This window comes from Mobula hypostoma, unplaced genomic scaffold (genome assembly GCF_963921235.1).
Source record: "Mobula hypostoma unplaced genomic scaffold, sMobHyp1.1 scaffold_95, whole genome shotgun sequence".
Lineage (NCBI taxonomy): Eukaryota > Metazoa > Chordata > Chondrichthyes > Myliobatiformes > Myliobatidae > Mobula > Mobula hypostoma.
In genome coordinates, this window is record NW_026948255.1 from 193,195 (window position 1) to 206,088 (window position 12,894).

Genomic DNA, 12,894 nt, shown 5'->3' on the forward strand with positions numbered 1-12,894 from the left:
TTTTCTTTCTTTTTTTCTTTTTGTTTACTTCACTAACCACATAGTCAAAGTAAGAATTATAAAGCTCAATTGTTTAATCGCATATTGTCTACTGTTTGTTATTTTGGGGTACTGATTTGTAACAGGGGACACATCACCCAGCATCCACCCAAACGAGATGTCTTAAGTTTGGCGGACTACGGGGCTATCACCCCCTGTATTAAGCTGCTAGCTGAAGCGAGAGTTATATAGGGTTCGATGATTGACTGAATCGCTTCCCACATTCAGAGCATATAAAAAGTCACTCCCCATTGTGAACCTGGTGGTATGTCACAGGGATAGATAACTGAATGAATCCTTCACCACATTCACAACAGATGAACAGCCTCTCCCCAATGTGAACTCAATGATGCACATTTGATCGACTTGGCTGAGAGAATCTCCTCCCAAAGTCTGAGCAGGTGATCGGCCTCTCCCCAGTGTGAACTCGCTGATGTACCTTAAGTTGAGATGACGAAGTGAATCCCTTCCCACAGTCTGAGCAGGTGAACGGCCTCTCCCCTGTGTGAACTGACTGGTGTCTCAGTAGTTGAGATGACAAAGTGAATCCCTTCCCACAATCTGAGCAGGTGAATGGCCTCTCCCCTGTGTGAACTCGCTGATGTACCTTCAGAACGGATGACTGAGTGAATCCCTTCCCACAATCTGAGCAGGTGAATGGCCTCTCCCCAGTGTGAACTCGCCGAAGTACCTTCAGTTGAGATGACGAAGTGAATCCCTTCCCACAGTCTGAGCAGGTGAACGGCCTCTCCCCAGTGTGAACTGACTGGTGTCTCCGTAGTTGAGCTGACAAACGGAATCTCTTCCCACAGACTGAGCATGTTAATGGCCACTCCCCGGTATGAACTGACTGGTGTCTCAGTAGTTGATATGACTGAGTGAATCCCTTCCCACAGTCTGAGCAGATGAAAGGCCTCTCCCTAGTGTGAACTCGCTGATGTACCTTCAGTTGAGATGATGAAGTGAATCCCTTCCCACAGTCTGAGCAGGGGAATGGCCTCTCCCCTGTGTGAACTGACTGGTGTCTCAGCAGTTGAGATGACAAAGTGTATCCCTTCCCACAATCTGAGCAGGTGAATGGCCTCTCCCCAGCGTGAACTCGCTGATGTACCTTAAGTTGAGATGACTGAGTGAATCCCTTCCCACAGTCTGAGCAGGTGAACGGCCTCTCCCCAGTGTGAACTCGCTGATGTACCTTCAGATCGGATGACTGAGTGAATCCCTTCCCACAGTCTGAGCAGGTGAACGTCCTCTCTCCCGTGTGAACTCGCTGATGTACCTTCAGTTTAGATGAGCAAGTGAATCCCTTCCCACAGGTCGAGCAGGTGAATGGCCTCTCTCCAGTGTGAACTCGCTGGTGAGCCATTAGGTCAGATGACTGAGTGAATCCGTCCCCACAAATTCAGCAGATGACCAGCCTCTGCCCAGTGTGAACTGACTGGTGTGTCCACAGGTGGGATGACCAACTGGATCCCTTCTCACACACAGAACAGGTGAATGGCCTTGTCCCTGTATGAACTTGCTGATGTACCTTCATGAGATGACCTTGAATCCCCACAGTCTGAAAAGGTGAACGGCCTCTCCCCTGTGTAAATTGACGGGCCTGCCAGTCGGTCAGATGATTGAGTAAACCCTCCTCACAGTCTGAGCAGGAAGGATGATCGAGTGAATCCCTTGCTCCACTTCTTATACACGTGGACAGAAACAGCAAAACTAGCGTGCTCTGCTCGAGATTCCCGCAGATAAATTCCTTGTCATTTTTAACCTGAAAAAAGGAGTTATAAAATCCATCAATGCATGAAGGACAACATTTCAGATGAGATCACTTGATTTGCCAAGCTGTGATCTGCTATCACACTGTTACAGTGAGGTTCAACACAAGTTGGAGAGAGAAATGATTTTCTAAATGGGCACAGCACTAGTATCTGGAATGACCATCAAATTCTCTGATGCTCTTCCTGTCTCTATAAGAATGGGGCATTTCAGCCGTCTCCAATCTGTGACCTGGCTCAGTTTGACTCTCTGCATTGGTATTATTCCCTGTTCCCACTGAGCTGCATGGGTGCCTGGCCCCACAGTAACCAAAATACTCTCACACAAATAGTGCAGCTGTTTTTTTTTCATCTATTGTCAACTTAAAGTGCCACCGTTTTAAAGCCATGTAAACATTTCCTGCTCAGATGAGTGGTTGGTCCGCACAGCTGTTAAAAGTAATTAAATGAATATTAGTATTATTTCAGTTTCTTGTCACAGTTATAGTAAAGTACAAAACAGAAACATCTAGTTTGCGTTGAACCATTTAAATTGTCTACTCCCGTACCCCTACCATCCAGGTACCTATACAAACCTCTTCAATGTTGAACTGGAGCTCGCATGCACTAGTTGGGCTCTCTGCTCATTCCACACCTGGATGACCGTTTGTGTGAAGAAGTTTCCCCTCATGTTCCCCTTAATGTTTCACCTTTCACCCTTAATCCAGGACCTCTGGGTGTATTCCTACCAAATCCCAGTGGAAAAAGCCAGTCTGCATTTACCCCATCTACGTATAACCCTCATAATTTTTGTACACCTCTATCAACTCTCCCCTTAATCTTCTACATTCCAAGGAATAAAGCCCAGACCTGTTCAATATCTCCTTATAACCCAAGTCCTCCAGACCTGGCAACATCCTTGCGAATTTTCTCTGAACTCTTTCAACTTTCATTTCCAGTCTTTTTATTAATTTTCAAAATTTTAAAAAAACAGAGAATGGGATTACATTATTGATAGCTAACATTTGCAAATATAAAATTGTTGATAGTACAAGTATGTTAGATCTCCTCAACTCTAAATATAATTGAACATGGTAAAAGATAGATGGAAAAAAAAATAACAAACTGGAAAAGAAAAAAAAAACACACTGTCACAAGGGCGTGCTGGGAACGGACCCAAATGCAAGACACAGACACTGATGTACAAGGAACAGCACTTGACTAGAGTAGGGTCGTGACAGGATTCAGGAAAGGAGCAGGGGCAAGAACGCAGACTTGGGCTAGGGAAAGCAGGACGAGGACTAGGAACCATGGACTAGGAGACAAGGCTTGGACTCCGAGCCCGAGACTGGACAAGGACCCAGAACCTTGGTCTTGCCTTGGGCTCGGACCCCAGAACCAGGCAAGGACATGACATGGCATGAGGCTGGGGTCCTGGGTCTTGAGACTTGTCTTGAGGCTGGGGTCTTGGGTATTGAGGCTTGGCTTGAGGCTGTGGTCTTGGGTCTGAGGCTCGGCTTCAGGCTGGGGTCTTGGGTCTTGAAGCTTGGCGGCAGGATCCTCGACGATCCCGCAGGGAAGCTCCAAGAACCCAAGCCGCGAGGATCCCGCAGCCAAGCTCCAAGACCCAAGACCACAGCCTCAAGCCATATAATGTCCTTGCCTGGTTCTGGGGTCCGAGCCCGAGGCAAGACCCAGGTTCTGAGTTCTTGTCCAGTCTTGGGCCGGAGTCCAAGCCTTGTCTCCTAGTCCATGGTTCCTAGTCCTGGTCCCGCTTTCCCTTGCCCAAGTCTGCGTTCTTGTTCCTGCTCCTTGCCTGAATCCTGTCACGTCCCTAGTCTGGTCAAGTCCTGTTCCTTGTCCTTCAGTGTCTGTGTCTTGCATTTGGGTCTGTTCCCAGCACCCCCTTGTGACAGAATGAACCAGCCAACCATGGACTCAGCGACACAGACACTGGAGATGAACTCTCGCCATCCAGGATTCCCTAGTGTCAAAACCTCTCACCCACCCGCTCGAGTTGTCCTTAGTCCTGGAGAATCCCTTCAGTCGCCCGGAGGGTCCCGTAAAAGGGGGGTATTGTCGTGGTCCGGTCCGTGAAGTCCGCTTTCCGGTTCACGGTCCGGTCCGTGGACTCAGGACTCCGGGTCTTACAGCTGTCCCTTGTTTGACTAAATCAAAGGCACCTGATTCCCATCTTTGGGCTTGCAATATAAGTAGACTTGGGATTGAGTGTGGTCTGCTGGTTTGTCTTGTCAGTCCCCCTTGGAGCAACCTGCTGATAAAACCATTTGTGATCTCTAGGCCTGGTTGGAGGACCACTGCTTCATGAAGCCCTGTTGCCACTTGGTGGAGTAGTCTTTGCGGTATGGATTTGAGTGTTTCCCGCGCCAGCTGTGTGGCTGCCAGCCACTCCGAGCTAGGTAGGGATCCGGCTGTTTCTGTAGCCAGCTGGGGTTGCTGGCTGAACTGAGCCTTGGAGCTACCCCGGAGCAGAGATAGAACTGTCTGTTGTTCTTTGGTGTTTGTCTCTTCTTGTCCTCGCCTCCGTGGGGTAAGTCAGGCCGTCTTGCCGTTGCCCCGAGGGGGGGGGGCGGGGGGGTCATGTCATGTCTTGTCTTGTCCTCGCCTCCGTGGGGTGAATCAGGCTGTCTTGCTGTTGCCCTGCGGGGGACTGGTTTGCTCTGTCACAAGGGGGTGCTGGGAACGGACTCAAATGTAAGACACAAACACTGAAGTACAAGGAACAGGACTTGACTAGAGTATGGACGTGACAGAATTCAGGCAAGGAGCAGGAACAAGAACGCAAGCTTGGGCTAGGAAAAGCGGGACCAGGACAAGGAACCATGGATTAGGAGACAAGGCTTGGACTCCGAGCCCGAGACTGGACAAGGACCCAGAACCTGGGTCTTGCCTCGGGCACGGACCCCAGAACCAGGCAAGGACTTGACGTGGCTTGAGGCTGGGGTCTTGGGTCTTGAGGTTGCGGGCTCGTCGGGGCCTGGCTTGAGGTTGCGGGCTCGTCGGGGCCTGGCTTGAGGCTGTGGGATCGTCGGGTCTTGGGTTCTTGGAGCTTGGCTGCGGGATCGGCGGGGCTTGGGTTCTTGGAGCTTGGCTGCGGGATCGTCGGGGCTTGGCTTCTTGGAGCTTGGCTGCAGGATCGTCAGGGCTTGGCTTGAGGCTGCGGGATCGTCGGGTTTTGGGTTCTTAGAGCTTGGCTGCGGGATGGGCGGGGCTTGGGTTCTTGGAGCTTGGCTGCGGGATCGGCGGGGCTTGGGTTCTTGGAGCTTGGCTGCGGGATCAGCGGGGCTTGGGTTCTTGGAGCTTGGCTGCGGGATCGGCGGGGCTTGGGTTCTTGGAGCTTGGCTGTGGGATCGACGAGGCTTGGGTTCTTGGAGCTCAGAGACAGACTGGGAACTAAACATCAACATAGAACCGGGACTTGTCCTTCGACAAGCCGGGACTCATCTTTAACACGACACTAACATGAGACAGGACAGAACATAGACATAGATCCGGGACTTATCCTAAGACTACTCCTACAAGTGGCAACAAGGCTCCATGAAGCATTGGTCCTCCAACCAGTCCTAGAGATCACAAATGGTTTCATCAGCAGGTTGCTCCAAGGGGGACTGACAAGAAAAACCGGCAGTCCACACTCAATCCCAAGGCTACTTATATTGCAAGCCCAAAGATGGGAATCAGGTGCCTTTGATTTAGTCAAACAAGGGACAGCTGGACGACCCGGGTCCTGAGTCCACGGACCGGACCATGCAATGGAATGCAGAGTTTACGGACCGGACCATGACACACGCTAAATTAAGCTAAGAAAAACTAGAATAAACTAAAAAGTCGTGCTAACATATTACATTAGGTACAATCATTAATGTCGTTAACTCCACTCCACTATCCTTATATTTTTAGTTTAAAAAAGATTTGAAAAGGGTCAAACTACATCATATGAAAATGTTGAATAAATGATCTCCAAGTTTCTTCAAATTTAACCGAAGTCAAGTTAGTAATAATAGTTTATTACTAACATCCTCGATCGAAAATCAATTAATTAAAACGAGGAGTCAGTTCCATATACATGGTGATAAATCTGGTAAATTTCTGGCCAGTCAATTGAAAACTGCTTTGGTCAAACGTCAGATTCTTAAGATTCGTAAAAGATATGGTACCTTGACAGTTGACCATGATGAGATAAATAAATCCTTTCGAAATTTTACACTTCACTATACTAATCAAAATTTCCTGATGATTCTACACACGTTTGTACTAGAATGCACGAACGTTTAAGGAAACTGAATTTCCCGAAACTATCATTCAATGAACGTTTAGTATTAGAAGCTCCCGTTACTGAAGATGAAATTAGAAATGCTATTTCTTCGATGAATTCAGGTAAAACACCTGGTTTGGATGGTTGTGCTATAGAAAATTTTAAATCCTTTTCTAATAATCTCTCACCTTGGCTATATAGAATTTTTAAGGATCCATTATCTAAAGGTAAGTTACAACAATCCTTTTACAGCGCTACTGTTTCTTTAATTCATAAAAAAGATAAAGACCCTACTAAATCTGCATCATGTAGGCCTATATCCCTGTTGAATGTGGATTCCAAGATTTTTCTAAAATATTAGCAACTAGATTGGAGAAGATATTGCCTCGAATTGTCTCTGTTGATCAGACTGGATTCATTAAGAATCGTTATTCATTTTTTTTTAATATTAGGAGACTAATGAATATTCCTTCTACCCCTTCATCGAGAATTCCAGAATGTGTCATTTCACTAGATGCTGAGAAAGTGTTTGACAGAGTTGAATGGACATATTGATTTACTACGCTTGAGAAATTTAATTTTAGTCCGATATCTATATCTTGGATTAAATTAATATGTCTTACCCCTTCGGCGTCGGTACTTACCAATAACCAAAGATCTCCCTTTTTTCAGTTGTTTCGCGGCACCAGGCAAGATTGTCCTTTTAGTCCACTGTTATTTGATATTGCTTTGGAAACTTTGGCCATTGCTATTCGTGAATCATCTAATGTATTTGGTATCACTCGGTGGAATGAAATGCATAAGTTATTTATGCATATTTTATTTATACATATTTATACATAAGATATTATACATATGCTGATGATTTATTACTATATATCTCTAACCCTGAAAATTCTATTCCGGCAGTAATATCCTTGAGTGATCAGTTTAGTAATTTTTCTGGCTACAAATTAAACCTTAATAAGAGTGAACTCTTCCCTTTAAATATGCAGGTTCCAATTTATAGATGTTCACCATTCAGATTGTTTACTGATTACTTTACTCATCTGGATGTTAAAATTACTAAGAAACATAAGGATTTATTTAAGCATAATTTTTTACCTTTAATTCATCAGGTTAAACAATTGTTTATTAAATGATCCCCATTGTTTCTATGAATGCTTGGTCAAATTCATGCTATTAAGATGATTGTCCCATCTAAATTTTTATACTTGTTTCAAGTATTACCAATTTTCATTTCTAAATCCTTTTTTGATACTTCAGATTCTAAAATTTCTTCATATATATGGCAAAATAAAAATCCTAAATTAAGTAAAAAATATTTATAGAAGTCTAAAAAGGATGGTGGTTTAGCATTGCCGAATTTTAGATTTTACTATTGGGCAATAAATATTCAATATTCAATATTTTGGACACAAGATTTGGATATAACTTTGACCCCACAATGGGTAAACCTGGAATGTAAATGCTTACAAGGGTTTTCTCTGACTTCCATTTTAGGGACTTCTCTTCCATTTGTTCTTTCTAAATTAAATAAACAAATGGATACTCCAATAATTAAGCACACGCTACGAATATGGTTTCAATTTCGTAAATTTTTCTTTCAACCATCTGTTATGGATCATGCTTTTTTGGTATGGAAAATGAAGGGTAGATTAACCTTTTGTGATTTATTTTTGAATAGCTGTTTCATGTCTTTTGAGCAGTTATCTAATAAAAATAATTTACCTAGATCTCATGTTTTCAGATATTTACAAACTAGAAACTTTTAAAATACCAAGCTAACTGCATTTCCAACTTCATATCTATTTGATATCACAGGAAAAATGGGTTTATATCCTTATCAGAAGGCTTTAATAGCAAGCATTTATGATTTGATTATGAAAATAAATTCAGGTATATCTGATAAAATTAAGACAGAATGGGACAGGGAACTTCAACTTGATTTACATAGAGAAAAATGGGAAAAAATTTCAATCAGTTAACCTGTCCTCTCTATGTGCTAAACATACATTGATACAATTTAAGGTGGTACATTGGGCTCATATGACTGAAGATAAATTAGCTCGTTTTTATTCTCATATAAGCCTTATTTGTGATACATGTCATTCTGAAGTTGCTTCCTGGACTCATATGTTCTGGTCTTGCCCTTTTTTGGATAAATATTGGAAAGATATCTTTGATATTATTTCCACAGTTTTGTGTATTGATTTACAACCTCACCACATTACTGCAATTTTTGGGTTACTTATCCGCTTCAGCCTGCCGGATGATTGCATTCCTTACAGTAATAGCTAGAAGATATATCTTATTGGATTGGAAAGAGATCAATCCTCCTACTACATTTCAATGGTTTTCTCAAACTATATCTTGTTTAAATTTAGAGAAAATCAGAAGTGGCACCTCTGATCCTTCGGTTAAACTTTCTTCTACATCTTCCTGTATGTTGGTGACCAAAACTGCACACAATACTCCAAATTAGGCCTCACCAATGTCTTCTACAAAGTCAACATAACATCCATCTCCAGTACTCAGTAGTTCGGTTTATGAAGACCAATGTGCCAAAATCTTTCTTTCCGTCCCTATCGAACAGTGACACCACTTTCAGTGAAACATAAACTGTATACCTGATAGAGGTATACAAGATATTAAGAGGAATAGATAGAGTGGACAGCCAGCACCTCTTCCCCAGGGCACCACTGCTCAATACAAGAGGACATGGCTTTAAGGTAAGGAGTGGGAAGTTCAAGGGAGATATTAGAGGAAGGTTTTTTACTCAGAGTATGGTTGGTGCGTGGAATGCACTGCCTGACTCAGTGGTGGAGGCAGATACACTAGTGAAATTTAAGAGACTACTAGACAGGTATATGGAGGAATTTAAGGTGGGGGGTTATATAGGAGGCAGGGTTTAAGGGTCGGCACAACATTGTGGGCCGAAGGGCCTGTACTGTGCTGTACTATTCTATGTTCTATGTATTCCCAGATTCATTTCTTCTACAACACATCTCAGTGCCCTACCAGTCACTGTGTAAGACCTACCCTGGTAGGTTCTACCAATGCACAACACCTCGCACTTGTCTTCATTAACTTCCATTTTCCATTTCTCAACCCATTTTTCCAGCGGGTCCAGATCGCATTGCAAGCCATGTAGTCTTCCTCGCTGTCCACTACACCACCAATCTTGGTGCCATCCACAACTTTGCTGATCCAGTTAACCACACTATCATCCAGATTACTGATAGAGATGACAAACAACAACAGATCCAACACTGATCCCTATTGCACACCACTAGTCACAGGCCTGCAGTCAGAGAGGCAACCATCTGCTACCACAGTCTGGCTTCTCCCAAAGACAGTGTCTCATCCAATTTACTATCTCATTTTGAATGCTGAATGACGGAACCTTCTTGACCAACCTCCCATATGAGACTTTGTCAAGTGCCTTGCTAAAGTCCATGTAGACAACATCCACTGACTTGCCTCATCCACTTTCCTGATAACTTCCTCGAGAGACTCTCGTTGGTTAGACAGTTGTTAGACATGAACTACCATGCACAAAGCCAAGTTGCCTATCCTTCATCAGTCAACATCTATCAAAATACTTACATATCCTGCACATACTCTTCCAATAACTTTTGATGTCAGGCTCACCAACGTACAATTTCTCAGTTTACTTTCAGAGCCTTTCTTGAACAGCGGAACAACATTCGCTGTCCTCCAATCCTCCAGTACCTCACCTGTCACGAAGGTTGATTTATATATCTGTGCTTGGGCCCGACAATTTCTGCACTTGTGTTCCGCAGAGTCCCAGGGAACAACTTGTCAGGCCCTGGGGATTTATCCAAGGTAATTTGCCTTAAGACAGCAAACACCTCCACCTCTGTAATCTGTACAGGGTCCATGAAATTGATGCTGCTTTGCCTCACTTCTATAGACTCTGTGTCCATCCCCTGTGTAAATACGGATGCAAAAAAATTATTTAAAATCTCCCCATATATTTGGTCTCCTCATATGGATTAACATCCTGATCTTGAAGAGGATGATTTTTTTTCCCTTGCAATCTCTTTGCTCTTAACATATCTGCAGAATCCCTGAGGATTCTCCTTCACCTTGTCTTTTATTTCTTTCATAAGTGTTCACTTGAATTTCCTGAATTTCTATTTGTTCCTATCTGCCTGTACCTGGTATGCACCTCCTTTTTATTGATCTGGGAGAAGAAGCACAAAGGGAAGATGGAGTTGCTTGGTGGGAGGTGGGGGAAGAGGGAGTTAAACTAAAGTTGCAGGGGGAATGGAAGCATGAATAACAGAGCAGATAGTGGAGGTGTTGTGGAGACATATGTTTGTTCAGTCCTCAGACAAAGTCAGGAATGAAAAAGTTGAGCATGGTGCAGTGAATATGCTCAATCCTGTATATTTCAATACAGAGAGCAGCGTAGGAAAGGCGGATGTGTTCACGGCATGGAACAACACTATAATTATGACACTAGGATCTGGAAACTGTGGATTGGGACAGGTTGCTTTATGGCAAAAGTGTGCTTGGTTAATGGGAGGCCTTCAAAGCGAAATTTTGAAAGTACAATGCGGGTATGTGCTTGTCAGAATAAAAGGTAAAGTTAGAAACTGTATCTCTTGGTTTTCAAGAGATATTGAGACCCGGGTGAAGCACAAAATGGAGTTGCATAACAGGGATAGGCAGGTAGATTCTTGTGGAGTATAAGAAATTCAAGAGAACAAGTAAGAAATAAATCAGGATGGCTGAAAGAAGGCATGAGATTGCCCTCACAGCAAAGATGAAGGATAACCCTCAGGGGTTCTACAGATATATTGAGAGCAAAAGGATTGCAAGGCACACAGTTGGTCCTCTGGAAGACCAGAATGGCAATCCACTTGTGGAAGCAAAGCAGATGGGGTAGATCTCAAATATTATTTTCATCTCTATTTACTCAGGAGATGGGTCTATGGGAGTGTGGAAAAGCGGCATTAAAATCATGGACCATGTACGGATTAAAGAAGAGGAGATGTTTGCCATCCTGAGGCAGATTAGGGTGGATAAATCTCCAGGGCATGACGAGGTGCTCCCTCGGACCCTATGGGAGGCAAGTGCAGAAATTGTCGGGGCCCCAGCAGAGATAATTAAATCATCCTTAGTGACGGGGGAGTTAACAGAGGATTGCAGAAGAGCCAAAGTTATTTCGCTATTCAACAAAAAAACATAGAAACCTACAGCATATTCCAGGCCATTAAGCCCACAATGTTGTGCCAACCATGTAACTTACTCTAGAAACTGCCTAGAATTTCCCTAGCGCATAGCCCTCTATTTTTCTAAGCTCTATGTACCTATCTAAGAGACTGTTAAAAGACCCTATTGTATCTGCCTCGACAACCACTGCTGGCAGTGCATTCCGCACACCCACCACTCTCTGTGCAATAAAACATACCCATGACATCGCCTCAGTATCTATTTCCAAGCACCTTAAAACCGTGCCCTCTCCTGTTAGCCATTTGAACCCTGGGAAAAAAACCTCTGGCTATCCACACCATCAATGCCCCTCATTATGTTATACACCTAAAAAAAGGCTGTAAACATAAACAATGAAATTATACATTGCTTTGAAGATTTGTCAGACGTACACCAACAGTATGAGGGTATAGATAGGGTAAATGCAAGCAGCTTTCTCCACTGGGGCTGGGTGGGACTACAACCATAGGTCATGGGGAAGTGGGGATGGTGAAAATTTAACGGGAACATGTGGAAAAGCTCTTTACTGAACTGGTCCTGAGAGCATGCAATGAGATGTCAGCACAAGTGGTGAACATGAGCTCGATTTCACCATTAAAAGAAGTTTGATAGGTACCTGGTTGGTCGGGGTATGGAGAGCGATGGTCCCAGTGCAAGTGGTTGCATTAGACAGCTTAAATGTTTTTTTGGCATTGACTAGATGGGTCAAATAGCCTGTTTCTGTACTGAACTTCCCCCATATTTCCATGACAGAGAAGCTGGACAAACTTGTTTCGAAGGGATACGGTACGAGTGACAACGGAGCAGAAATGGCTGGAGTTTCTGGGAGCAATTCGGGAGCTGAGTGATAGATACATCCCACAGAAGTGGAAGCAGTGGAAAAGCAGGAGGAGACAACCGTAGCCGAAATGAGAAGCCAAAGCAAACATCAAAGTCAAAGAGAGGGCAAATGATGAGCAAAAACTATTGGGAAGCTTTTAGAAACCAACAGAAGACGACTAAAAGTAGTCAGATGAGCTCAGGACATGAAATGATGATATTATAGTCATTAATGAGTCTTGGTAGAACCTAACAGTCTGAGGCATTTAGAGGAAAAAAATAATTGGGGCCTCGACATCGCTTGAAAATCAAGTTTCCTTGCACCAGTAACCTTTCAACTTTTATTTTGGCAGGCACATACAAACTGTACATCCTCAAAATTTCACTTCTGAAGGCCTCGCACTTACAAAGTACTCATTTGCCAGAAAACAGCCTGTCCCAATCCACACTTGTCAGATCCTTTCTGATACCGTCAAAATTGACCTTTCTCCAATTTAGAAACTCAACCCGTGGTCCAGACCTATCTTCTCCCATATTTACTTTGAATCTCATGGCATTATGATCACTAATTTCTGCACCAGCCCTGGATCATTTCCTAACAGCTTACTGCACATTTCTACATCGGGAATTCTACAAACTGATTAAGGGCACATTTGACAAACTCAAACCCATCTAGTCCTTTTACAGTATGGGAGTCTCAGTCAATATATGGAAAGTTAAATCACTTACTGAATCAACCTTTGTTTCTTGGCATGGTCTGCAATC

At 43.7% G+C, this 12,894-nt stretch overlaps 1 protein-coding gene across 1 annotated transcript; it reads right to left on the reverse strand.

Moving 5' to 3' along the window:
* Positions 1-382: 382 nt before the first annotated feature.
* On the reverse strand, positions 383-6,831 carry LOC134342215 (oocyte zinc finger protein XlCOF6-like). The gene is made up of 2 exons (XM_063040186.1): positions 6,711-6,831; positions 383-1,804 (listed from the first exon to the last, which is right to left on the reverse strand). Exon 2 carries the CDS (start codon positions 1,403-1,405, stop codon positions 383-385), a length of 1,023 nt encoding a protein of 340 aa, XP_062896256.1. The 5' UTR covers positions 1,406-1,804; positions 6,711-6,831.
* Between the last annotated feature and the right edge of the window lie 6,063 nt (positions 6,832-12,894).

Coding starts and splice junctions, on each gene's coding strand:
- LOC134342215 (XM_063040186.1), bottom strand. CDS start 1,405: ATGGCTCACCAGCGAGTTCACACTGGAGAGAGGCCATTCACCTGCTCG.